Source organism: Hevea brasiliensis, chromosome 10 (genome assembly GCF_030052815.1).
Source record: "Hevea brasiliensis isolate MT/VB/25A 57/8 chromosome 10, ASM3005281v1, whole genome shotgun sequence".
In the NCBI taxonomy this organism is placed as follows: domain Eukaryota; kingdom Viridiplantae; phylum Streptophyta; class Magnoliopsida; order Malpighiales; family Euphorbiaceae; genus Hevea; species Hevea brasiliensis.
In genome coordinates this window covers 94,811,549-94,823,594 of record NC_079502.1, presented here as the reverse complement: position 1 = coordinate 94,823,594, position 12,046 = coordinate 94,811,549, and the positions used below count along the sequence as shown (strand labels likewise).

Here is a 12,046-nt window from a genome sequence, read left to right as displayed (position 1 = left end):
ATATATCGTATTTTTAATTTACTATATTTTATTGTGTATTTTATAGTAAAAAAATTATCATTTAAATAGTTGTATAGAGTTAAGAAATGCGCAAATTCCAATTTAAAATTATAATTATTGTGATTAGAAGGTCTAAAAATTAAAAAAATAATAATAATTTAATTAATTTTTTTATTAAATTTTATATTTGAAAAGTTTAAAATTATTGAAATTTAATTTTTTTAATTAAAAAATAAATATTTAAAAAAAAATGAATTCATACTAAAAATAGCATGATTTTGCATGAATCCATTTTATTTAAGAAAAATTTCTATTAAATACCCAAAGCACTCTGCTTAAATTGTATTTTTTTAAAAAAAAATATGAATACATATATTTCACTTATCAATTATTACAAATAATAAAATTTATATAAATTTTATTATTTTAAAAAGTATTCCAAATACAGTTAATTATAGGTTACACTTGATAGCACTAAAAAATAGTGTTTCTTTCTATATAATAAAACAGTTTTTCCTTAATTATAAAAAGGCTAGACCCATATTTTTATAAAAATAATATATATATACCGAGTGCACTTTAAGAATATTTGGTTTAGCGATTTACTTTTAACTTTTAATTTAAAATATATTTTTTAACTTATGAGTCAAATTAAAAATAAATAATTAATTATTTAGTAAAACTACTTAAATATAACTTTTAAATGGTTTAAGTATTTGATTAAAATGTGTTTAAAAATAATTTAGTTTATTGAAATTACTAAAAAAAATATTTAATTAAATGTTGTAGTTATTAAAATAGGATAATGTTGATATTTTTAAAAATTATTAGGATTATATAGTCTTTTATTTAGTCAAACAGTATTTTTAAAATAAGTAGATAAGTCATAAGTACCTTATTTATGACTTCTAACTTATTTTAAATAGTTTTTTTAACTTATAGACTAAATTAAATGCTAATCTATTTATGATTTTTCTATTTATAAATAGACTTAGTATACTTATAAGTCAAACTAAACACACATATCTTTCAAAACACATTAAATCTAATAGTAAGAAACACATTTTCATATGAAAAAGAAAACAAGAAGTCCTTTATAGATATAATACCCCACACAATGAGTTAGTTCCCACTATGACCTGCTTTTTATCCATGCACAACAATTGAATATCACATGCTTTCTTGACTTGTTGGCTTGTTTCATATTTATGTTCAATCCAATAGCTAAGCATAAAAGAAAAAGGCATACACTTTGATATTCTTTTCTTGCAAAGCTTTTTCATGTTGGTGCAATAATAACTACTCTCATCCCCAATTCCCAATCTTATCATTATCTCCATCTTATTATTAATTGACAAACCCTTGTCTTTGGATGATACTTTCTACAAAATGTGCAAAGCATGAGAATTGAGAATTTGTGTTTAAATTGACATTCCCATGCAATTGGATATATTTTGTGTGATTTGACAGATTTTGGCAGCTAAAAATTTTTATTTCAATTATTTCTGTTCAAATTTTATTGAAAAGGAGTCTTTAATATCAAATTATATTTTGTTTAACTTTTATTAATAGCCTTTAATTTAGAATTTATTACACTTTTCTCTCTCGTCTTTATTTTATTATCATAAAATTTATTTATTTAAAAAATATTATATAAAAATCTCTCAACTTAAAATATATTACATAAAAATCCCAGCTTCTTTGTTAAAGGGGAAAGGATGAAGATCAGCTTCAAAGTGATTATGTTTGGCTTGAGACTTGCAAATTATTTGTTGATTTAAATTTTAAATTTGATTAAATTAATTTTAATTTTAATTAGACTAGGAGGAGAATGGGGAATCATGTGCGAGGCTGAGTAGAAACATTGTCCATACGCCTGTGGACCTAAGATTCTCTGAATATTATAAATGCAAAAGCAAATAGGCGAAGAAAAACGCCAAATGCAAAGGATCCAGGCGGTAATAGCCTTTGACCTACGCAAAGGGGCGCAAGACAACCAAACCAAATCCTCCACTTCCTCTAGTACTTTGTAATAATAATAATAATAAATTAGGCGTTGCAAGGAAGGTACTGTAATTCGGAAGTGTTAATATTAATACTTCATCAAAAAATGATTTCTGCGTATGATGATCGCCGATTTCAGCTTTCAAGGAGGGGACCATCAACGTTGACGTTGAGCAAAGCCAAAGCAATTACAACCAGCCAAAATTTCTAATTATTTCAAACATTGTAGGGCCCTTTTTATGACCCTTTTGTTTAATCAATTCCCCCACCCACCCATTTTGACTTTTGCCCATTTTGCATTCCCATCCATTTCCCTCACCCTTTGCCTTTTGTCTACACTTCCTCGCACTATTATTCTTACACCTACCTTCCTTTATTGTTTTTCTTTATTGACCATTATCTAGCTAAATACTATATATATAAATTCTCTTAAGTTAATTAGATCTAACTGTAGTTAGTGAATTGGCCGTCCAACTGGAAACTGCCAACTTATTTCTTATGGTCAACCGTCCCAAACACGACACTACACGCTGGTCAGGGTCTGCCCTTCTTTTCTTGGCCTTTGTTTGACCCAGTCTTTTTCTTTTACTATGTTAATCAAAAGATGATGCAAGAAAAGTAGGAATTAGGCATCCAGACACAGACTAGAGCAAGCAATCAATCAATCTAATTTTAAAAATTCCAGAAAGGATTGAATTCCCATTTTGCTTTTGATTTATCCTTTGCTTTTAGACCCAAAATCCAATACCAAATCCCACCATCTTCACATTCTTTTTTCTTTTACTTAACAAATGTCCAATTGGGATCACAATTTTTCAATTCAAAGAGATGAAAAAAATAAAAATTGAGAAGCTGAGGAATTTATAATATTTTACAGAGAGAAATGAAATGAACCAAACCCACTAATCTCCTTTGAGATTAAAGCTTGAGAGAGTTTCTTTGAATCCCATTGTACACAGCTCTCGCTAGCTACTGTTACTACAAACTATTCCTACACTCAAGTTGAAATGAAACTAAAATCCCATTTGTTTAAAACTGTTTTTGGTTACAGTTTTTGTTTTTGTTGTTGATGGGATGAAGATGATGACGCTGGTGATTAACCTATGAGGATTCTAAGATGAGATTGGTTGTCTCTGCAATGGAGAGAGTATGATTGTGTTCTCCTTCGTAGGTGACTACAAGCATTGATGGATCGTCTAAAGCTCGCTCCACATGCTTACGTGCTGGGCAACCTCTCACGCTACTGCACTTGTAATAGCCTCTGTATAATGTGATCACAAACCAAGAACAGCAAATTAATCCAGGGTTCACTAGTCCCACTTGGTTAATTATGATTTTGAAATAGCAATTAATGGAATCTTAATACACAAGAGCTTAATTAGCTCTGCGAAAGTAGATAAAAAGCATATGTGTACGAGTATATACCTTGGATGAGGGGACCCTTTAATGGGTTTTTGTCCATATTTTCTCCAGGAGTAATCATCTGGTGGAATATCAGCCATCTTCAAGCTAATTGCTGGAACCCTCACCACTCTCTTCAGTCTCAACTTTCTACTACAGAAAGCAAAACCAAGATCCAGGTTAATTGAATTTTTTTGAAAAAGAAAGCAAGAAGTAATCAAAATTATTTGAAACAGAGACCTACCTCTTCTTAGAGCAATGGCAACGACCAGAAGACCCACCACTGCACTTTCCAGAACCCATATTCTCAGAACTACACTTCCTCTTCAAGGAAGAAGAAGAAAGTGGAGGCTTTCCAGATGAAGAAACCTGAGAAAGATTGGTAATCTGAAACGCTGATGAAGAGGATAGCTGTTTACTATCAATCGTATCACCGGTCAAGGAAGAAACAAAAGAATTCCCAGCAGAAGAATAAGAAAAATTGAGGGTGGTAGACGATTCTTTCCTGTCACTGATCACCCCATTATTCTTTGACATCATCGTCACAGAAGAATAATCATGGAAATGATTAGGAACTGGAGGAGGAGGAGGAGGAGGAGGAGGAGGAGGAATCAGCTGGATCGGCATAGCATAATAAACCTTACTTTCAAGAACTTGATTTTCTAGGCTAATCTGGGTGTTGTTTACAGGAGTTGCCACAGGAGCTCTTCTAAAGCGAGCATGGCCAGTTCTGGTTCGACCCAGAAGAGAAATAACTCTCTTGAATTTAGAAACAGCAACATCTGCAACTGCCTTGCAATCCATCCCTATATCCATGGAGGGTCCTGAGCTTGGAGAAGAAGATGACGATTGAAGATTTTCTTGATTTTGATGCGAGAGCAATCTGATGAGCTTATTGACACTCTCAAGCCCTGAAGCAGCCTCTTGGACTGCGTTCTCTTCCACTTTAGCTGCAAAACCATCGTTCCTATAAGCCATCATAAGCTCTACAGCCATGACTACTGAAACAAGACCATGAGAGAAAAGAGAGGAGAAAGAGAGATTAAAGCGAGTGAAAAGAAAACGAAGAGAGGTGTGCTGTTGATAAAGGGCGTGGGAGAAGGGGAAGGGAAGGGTCTAACCTTCTTTTGCAGTTTGGTCAAAAGGATGGCATCGGTTACACAACCCTATCGACCAAGAGTAGGTCACTGACCTGTCACTCTAGCATTTGCCGTCAAACATGTAGATGTGGGTGCGAATAAGATTCCACCACAATCACATTTCTTTATGTTGGACCTTTTATCTCTCTTTTAAACGGCTCTAAATCTGATAATAAATAGGTAAAAAAATAATCCAATTTTTTTATTTTTATATATTTAAATTAATATTTAAATATTTTTAACTTCAAATTCGATTAGAGTTAAATAAATTAAAAAAATTATAATAAATTGTGCCATATATTTGAAAAGTGTTTGATTTAATTATTTGTTTTTTATTTTTTATTTAAAGTATATTTTTTAATTTATAACTCAATTTAAAAATAATTAATTGAGTGTTTGATAAAATTATTTAGAAATTATTTTTAAATAATTCAAGTGTTTTGGTTAATAAGTGTTTAAAATGATTAAATTTATCAAAATAATTAAAAAGATTATGAGGTAAAATATTGTAATTCTTAAAATAAAAATAGTGTTGATATTTTTAAAAATTATATTTAGCTACAAAGTAATTTAGAATAAATAAATAATGAGAAATAAGTGAACATACTTTACTTATAATTTTTTATTTATTTTAAATATTTTTAATAACTTATAAAATAAATTAAATATTATTCTATTTATGACTTATTACTTTTAAAGGTGTTTGACTTAAATTTTAATTTTCTGTTGACTCATATGTTTAAAAATTTTTAAAACTTCTAAATATAACTTATAAGTAATAAATAAAATAAAAAACATAACTAAAGGATATGAACTTTTTTATTTTAAGTACTCATAAATCAGTTTAATAAATTAATTTATTATATTATTCTCATTTAATTTTAAAATATTACTATATATTTTTATTTATTTTTCAAATAATTAATATATTTTTTAATTATTTTAATAATAATTATATTTTTAAATTTTTTTATTAAATATATTAATTATTTATTAACTATTTAAAATATAATTATTTAAAATTTTAAATATTTATAAATTTAAATTTACTTAGAAATAACGATGGTTTTGAAATTAAGGGACGCTGAATTAATGACAAGTATGTAAATAAAACTTTCTCTTAATAAATTAATGAAAATCATGTAAATAAAAATAATTAATAAATTAAATTTGCAATACATAATTAATAATTAATTTAGAGTGATGGGAGCCAGGAAAAGGTGAATTGACGTGCCCTGATTAGGGTAGTGTAAAGGGATGTCGTGGTCGAAGCAGAAGAAGTCAAAGCATCGTCTTTAGCCAGCCGTCCGATTGCCAAAAGAAACGGGTCGCTGCCCGCTTGATATAGTTGACTTTTATGAGTTGGGAAATTTCGCAAAGTTAGCTTCCTATTTTGTGGTTTTGCAATTTGTCTCTGTGGATTAGGACAGGTCCAATAGGACCTTTTGTCCTTTTGCTTTCTCTCCTATAAATAGGCTTTAAACGATGCAATTCAAATAATAGGATAATTAATTAAAAGTTAATTTAATTATTTTATTACATCCAACAATTTTCTTTTTTTTTTTTGGTTATTCTCTTCCTATGTTTGAATTTTTCATTACACAATTAATGTCCCCTTTTTTAGTTACAATTTTTTTTTTTCAAATTACTCTCATTTATATCATTTAAATTTTAAATTTATTAAATTAAAAAATAAAATATTATCTCAATAATATATATTTTTTATTAAAATTATAATATTCGATTATGTAAAAATAAATTAATTTTTTAATAAAAGAATATATTACTATTAATGCAGGTTAAGGAAATTTAGAGTATGAGAAAGTCTTTTATATCCGCTTCACATAATATCGAGATTAGAATAATATCAAAAAAAAAAATAGGTGTGAAACAGATCAGATTAAATTTAGAAATAATTATTATTTTTATATGTGTATAATTTAATTATTAAATTTAATTGATAATTAATAAATATTTATACAGCTAAATTCATATATTTGATAAACTTTTTAAAATATATAATTGATAATTGATATCAATCTTTTATTTTTTCTATCAAGTGTGTGTGTCTATATATATATATATATATATATATATATATATATAGATGTTCATGAATAGCTGTGAAAACTTTTTATTATTGGACAAAAATGCCCTTTACTCATTTCTCGAATCAAGCTCACAATGCACTATGTGCAGATGTATTTAAAAAAAATTGATGGGTACCTGGATGGCTTTCAGAGGTCATGGTCCTTTTTTTTTATTATTAGTAACTATATATTTATTTTAATAATAATATAATATAATAAATTAATAATCATATGTTATTTTAATAATAAAATATATTATGTAATCTATATCTTTATTAATTATTTTATATACCAATAATAATTATTAAATATTTTTTTATTCAATAATTAATATAAATAAATTATTATCAATTATTAACTATCAATTATTAACTAATAACAATCATAATATTAATTGTATTTAATAATTAAACTAAATAGACTCATAATTATATATTGAGGTCAATTTCCTTATTTAGCTTCTTATTCTTTTTATGCTTTTTTTTTTTCTTTTTAGAAATTTACTAAATTAAAAGTGGAGATATATAAGAATCAGAATGGGACATTGAAAAAAAAATTATAGGATAAATTATAAATTAATTGTTGAAATATGTTTAAAACCTCATGTAAGTCCTTATATTTTTTGTGATAAATAGTTTAATCATAGAATTTTTATTCCGTTAACTTGCTAATCTTTATTATTAATTTATTTTTAATTTGAAATAATTTATTCTCTAATTTATTTTTATTAATAAAATAATCCATAGATCTCAATTTTATATTTAAATAATTATTTATTTTATATTTAAATAATTATATATATTATTAAAAATATTAACAATTTTTATAATTATAATTCATTAAATATAAAATATTAAAATTAATTAATTTCATAATATATATATATATATATATATATATATATATATATATATATATATAGATTTTGATCTGAAGTTAGTTGAAATAATAATGCCAAATATTTGTACTAGTTAAGCTAATATGATGAGAAGTTTCCTCTACTTTCTTTTAAAGAGGAGGAGAAGTTTCCTCAAACTTTTGGTCAAAATTACCAATTATTGTTCTTGTTAGATTCCAAGATGAGATTTAATTTGCTTTTATACATGCATCTATATTTATTAAATAATTTTCATTTATGCAACCAAATCAAAACTTGTTTAATTCAATGTAATATTATTAGTAGAATTTACCATCTCAATTTGTTAGACTCTGTTTAGTTTAATTTTATGGTAAAATTTATTTCATTTGTAAATAAATTTTATGATATAATTTATTTATAAATAAATTTTTTTATTTGGTATATTTTATATTTAAAATAAATAAAATTTATTTTAATTGAAATAAATTTTATATTTAGAATAAATAAAATAAAATGATATATAATAAAAGAATAATTTTATCATTTGAAATATATATAATTTAAAATTTAAATTTTTTTTATAAATTCTATCAATTTTTATGAAATTTAGTTTTGTTATAATAAATTATATGAAACTACTTATTAAGAATTTTAAATGAAATTTTATTTAAATCAATACTAAAATTTTAGATTTATAAATTAATTTTATAAAATTTATTAAAATTTATTTATACCAAACACTATCCGAAGACATGTTCTTTCCGATACTAAATTGGACTTTGAATGGCTGAGTGATCTAAATTTGAAAGTTAAACTTAAGGCATTAATATAATTCTAATTTAAGTTTAAATTTAATATTTATTTATTACATATGTGGAGAGAGAAATCAAACTTAAGTTTTCAATGTTGAACATATATACAATTATCTTTGGATTGTGCTCATCACTGCTTAAATTTAATATTTTAAAAATAATTTTAATATTATTAAATTAAAAATTATTAGTAGAAAAAAAAAAAAGAAGTAAAGAAGTGACACCACATGTTGGTAGGGACATGTCTGCCTATCAATAAGACAAGAACCACTCTGTTGAACTTAAATATGAGGAAATATAAATATTTAAAATTATATATTTCACAGATAATATTTTAAATTTATAGTAAACTAAATATAGATAAATAAATGTCATACAATTTTTTTTAAGCTGCATTAGGTGATGTTAGATTTATACAATTTACATATAATTTTTAATTTTAGTTGAAATTTTTTATTTTATCAATTAAATCTTCAAAATTTTATATTAATTTTACTATATCTAATGATTAAGTTATTTTTATCTAAAATTACTTAAAATATATGTTTTTTAATTTGTATAAATATTTATTTTAATAAAAGGATGTTATTAATAATATAAATGGCAGATGGTCCAGAGCAGTTTGTTCTTCATTAAAAAAAAATTAAAATTAAATTAAAATTAACAATATAAATATATGTGCTTTTGTATTTATTATTTGAGCACATGCGGGAAATGGGTGAAGACGAGTAACGCAGACACAAAATAGTCAAAGACGTGGAGTGTTTGGCTACCTAAACTTTGACTATAGAGCGCAGGGACATTAATTATTATAGCACCTCCCATGCTCTTCTAATAATAATAATATAATAATAAAAATTAGGATCATAATTGATGAATCAAATATATTCATAATTAATCTGTATTAATATAAAATATCTTATTTATTTTTTATATTTTTAAAAGTGAAATTTTCGTCTATCCTTTACACTTTACTCTTTTCTCTTTCAATATTTTTCCTATAACTACATCCTTTTTCTTTAGTAAATAGTAATAAATTATATTTTTATTTTTAAAAAAAAATTAAACTTATTTTCTATACTTATTTTCTCTACACACATTGAAGAAAATATATATAATTATTTGAATTTTAATAGCATATACTTAATATTTAAATTTTAACTCAACTCAATTCAACTCAATTAAGCTTTTATCCCAAAAATTTGAGATCGACTATATGTATTTATTTTCTCTACTCTAAACGATTTTGGATTAAATCCTAATAAATGTGTAATGATTATAGGTCATGTTGTACTACTTCCTCCAAGTTAATTGAAGTCTATCTCTTTTTTATTTCTATCCTCTAACCTAATGTGCTCTACTTGTCTAACTGGAGCCTCTGTATACTTTTTTGAGGAGAGTAGTATAACATGACCTATAATCTCACTACTACCTTTTCTTTAATACTCTCATTACGGACTTTATCTAATTTAGTATGGTCACTCATCTACCTTAACATTCTCATATCTGCAACTCTTATCTTAGACGCATACGACTCTTTCAGTGCCCAACACTTACTACTATATAACATAGCCAGTCGTATGGCTGTACGGTAAAATTTTCCTTTCAACTTATTAGAAATATTGCGATCACATAAAACTCCTGTGGCATATCTCCATTTCAACCATCCGGCTTTAATCCTATGACTAACATCCTCCTTACATCCCCCATCTACTTGAAGGACTGAGCTGAGATATTTAAAGTGATTACTTTGGGACAGTACCACTTCATTCAAACTAACTCCTTCCCTATCACCAGTTTGGCCTTCACTGAACTTGCAATACATATATTATATCTTTGTTCTACTTAACTTAAAGCCCTTTAACTCTAGAGTACTTCTCCAAAGTTCTAGCTTTCTATTGACTCCTTTTCGCGTCTCATCTATCAGAAAAATATCATCCGCAAACATCATGCACTAAGGAATACTCTCTTGTATATGTTTCGTCAATTCATCTAAAACTAATGTAAAAAGGTAAGGGCTTATAGCTGATCCTTGGTGCAATCCAATTGAGATCGGAAAATATCTTGTGTCCCTTTCCACTGTGCACACAATAGTAGTTGCTCCTTCATACATATTTTTTAACACTTGTATGTACCTAATAGATATCCTCATTTATTCTAACACGCTCCATAAGACATCTCTTGGAACACTATCATAAGCCTTCTCCAAATCAATAAAAACCATGTGTAGATCTTTCTTCACATCTCTACATTTCTCCATCAAGCTTCTAATGAGAAAGATCGCTTCTATAGTTGAACGACCGGGCATAAAGCCAAATTAATTGAGAGAGATAGAAGTATCATGACGTAGTCGATGCTTCGCAACTCTCTTCCACAACTTCACAGTATGGCTCATGAGTTTAATTTTCCTATAGTTTGAGCAACTCTGTATGTCTCCCTTATTTTTAAAAATAGGTACTAAAATACTCTTCCTCCATTCATCAGACATTTTCTTTGAGTTTATAATCTTATTAAATAATTTAGTTAACCATGCCATTCCCATATCTCCAAAATACTTCCACACTTCAATTGGTATTCCATCGAATCCACAGGTTTTACCCACTTTCATTCTCTTAAGTACTTCCTTTACTTCTAAAGATCTAATCATTCTCGTATAATTCACATTCTTTTCTATTGTTCTATATTCTATATTCACGCTATTACCATTTTGACTATTATTAAAGAGATCATTAAAATAATTTTTCAATTTTTTTTAAAGTCCTCATTTTTCACCAACACTTTTCCTTATTTATCCTTAATACACCTAACTTGATTAAGATCTGTAACATCAAAAAAAAAAAAAAAAAATATTTCAAATACGGGAGGAGGACCCCCCCCCCCAATTTTTCCCTTCTCTCCTCTCCTCCCCTCTCTTCTTCTTCTTCCTTCTCCGGTGACTGGCCGACGACCTCCCGAGCAGCTCCCCACCTGGCCGGCGACCCTCCGGCGACGGCCAGAACCACCAGAAATGGTGGCAAGAGAGGGAGAAGAGAGAGAAAACGCGCGCACAGTGGGCAGCGGCTTTCCAGCGCGATTCCGGCTTCATCCGATGTCCGATCGAGGCGATTCAAGTGGCGTTGGAAAGCTTGTTCTGAGACTTTTCTTTTAATACCAATTTTGCAGCAAATGGAGGTCGGATGAGTGAGATATGGAGGAGAGAAGTTTCGGGTTTTTCAAACTTTTTCGTCAGATCTAGGACGATCCGACCGTTGGATCGACGATCCGAGACCACATATGGACTGAGGAAGAGGGGAGGAACATGATGGTATGATCAGATCCGGCAAATGTCGCCGGCGGTCGGCCACCGTGGTGGCTATGGAGATAATTCAACTTCCAAAGGCTTCCTCATAAATTTTTGGAATTTTTGAGACACAGATAAACTTCGAGTAAGACAATTTTTATTATTTCTCTGTCTGTGGAGCATAAATACAGTGTTTCTTAAACAAGAAAAATTAGAGAAAAATTCTAAGAAAAATATATGATGAAAGTAAAATTATTTGGAGATATTCTATGGTGTTTGTTGAATTTTTGAGTGATTGTAGAATATTTTTGAAAAATATAGATGGATTTTAGTTAGATTTTTAGCATATGGGCATATAAGATTATTTGAAATTAAGATAATTAAATTTTATATAATTGGTTGAAGCTTGAGGATGAAGGTTTAAATATGTAAATATTAAATTGGGTTGAATTAAAAATATA

At 27.4% G+C, this 12,046-nt stretch overlaps 1 protein-coding gene across 2 annotated transcripts; it reads right to left on the bottom strand.

The window, feature by feature from the left end:
• Positions 1 to 2,833: 2,833 nt before the first annotated feature.
• LOC110657426 (probable WRKY transcription factor 15) lies at positions 2,834 to 4,558 on the bottom strand. 2 transcript variants are annotated; one of them, XM_021814624.2, is made up of 3 exons: positions 3,650 to 4,558; positions 3,430 to 3,558; positions 2,834 to 3,265 (listed from the first exon to the last, which is right to left on the bottom strand). In XM_021814624.2, the coding sequence occupies exons 1-3, from the start codon at positions 4,399 to 4,401 to the stop codon at positions 3,106 to 3,108; spliced, it is 1,041 nt and encodes a 346-aa protein (XP_021670316.2). In that variant the 5' UTR covers positions 4,402 to 4,558; the 3' UTR covers positions 2,834 to 3,105. The 2 variants fall into 2 exon arrangements, with proteins under 2 accessions (XP_021670316.2, XP_021670317.2); XM_021814625.2 differs by having other exon boundaries at positions 3,430 to 3,555.
• Between the last annotated feature and the right edge of the window lie 7,488 nt (positions 4,559 to 12,046).

Bases quoted from the DNA above. Each gene is read 5' to 3' on its own strand.
- LOC110657426 (XM_021814624.2), bottom strand. From the start codon at position 4,401: ATGGCTGTAGAGCTTATGATGGCTTATAGGAACGATGGTTTTGCAGCT. The intron at 3,559-3,649 runs GTAGGTCTCTGT...TGCTTTCTGTAG, and splicing joins TGCCATTGCTCTAAGAAGAG to TAGAAAGTTGAGACTGAAGA. The intron at 3,266-3,429 runs GTATATACTCGT...CACATTATACAG, and splicing joins AAAGGGTCCCCTCATCCAAG to AGGCTATTACAAGTGCAGTA.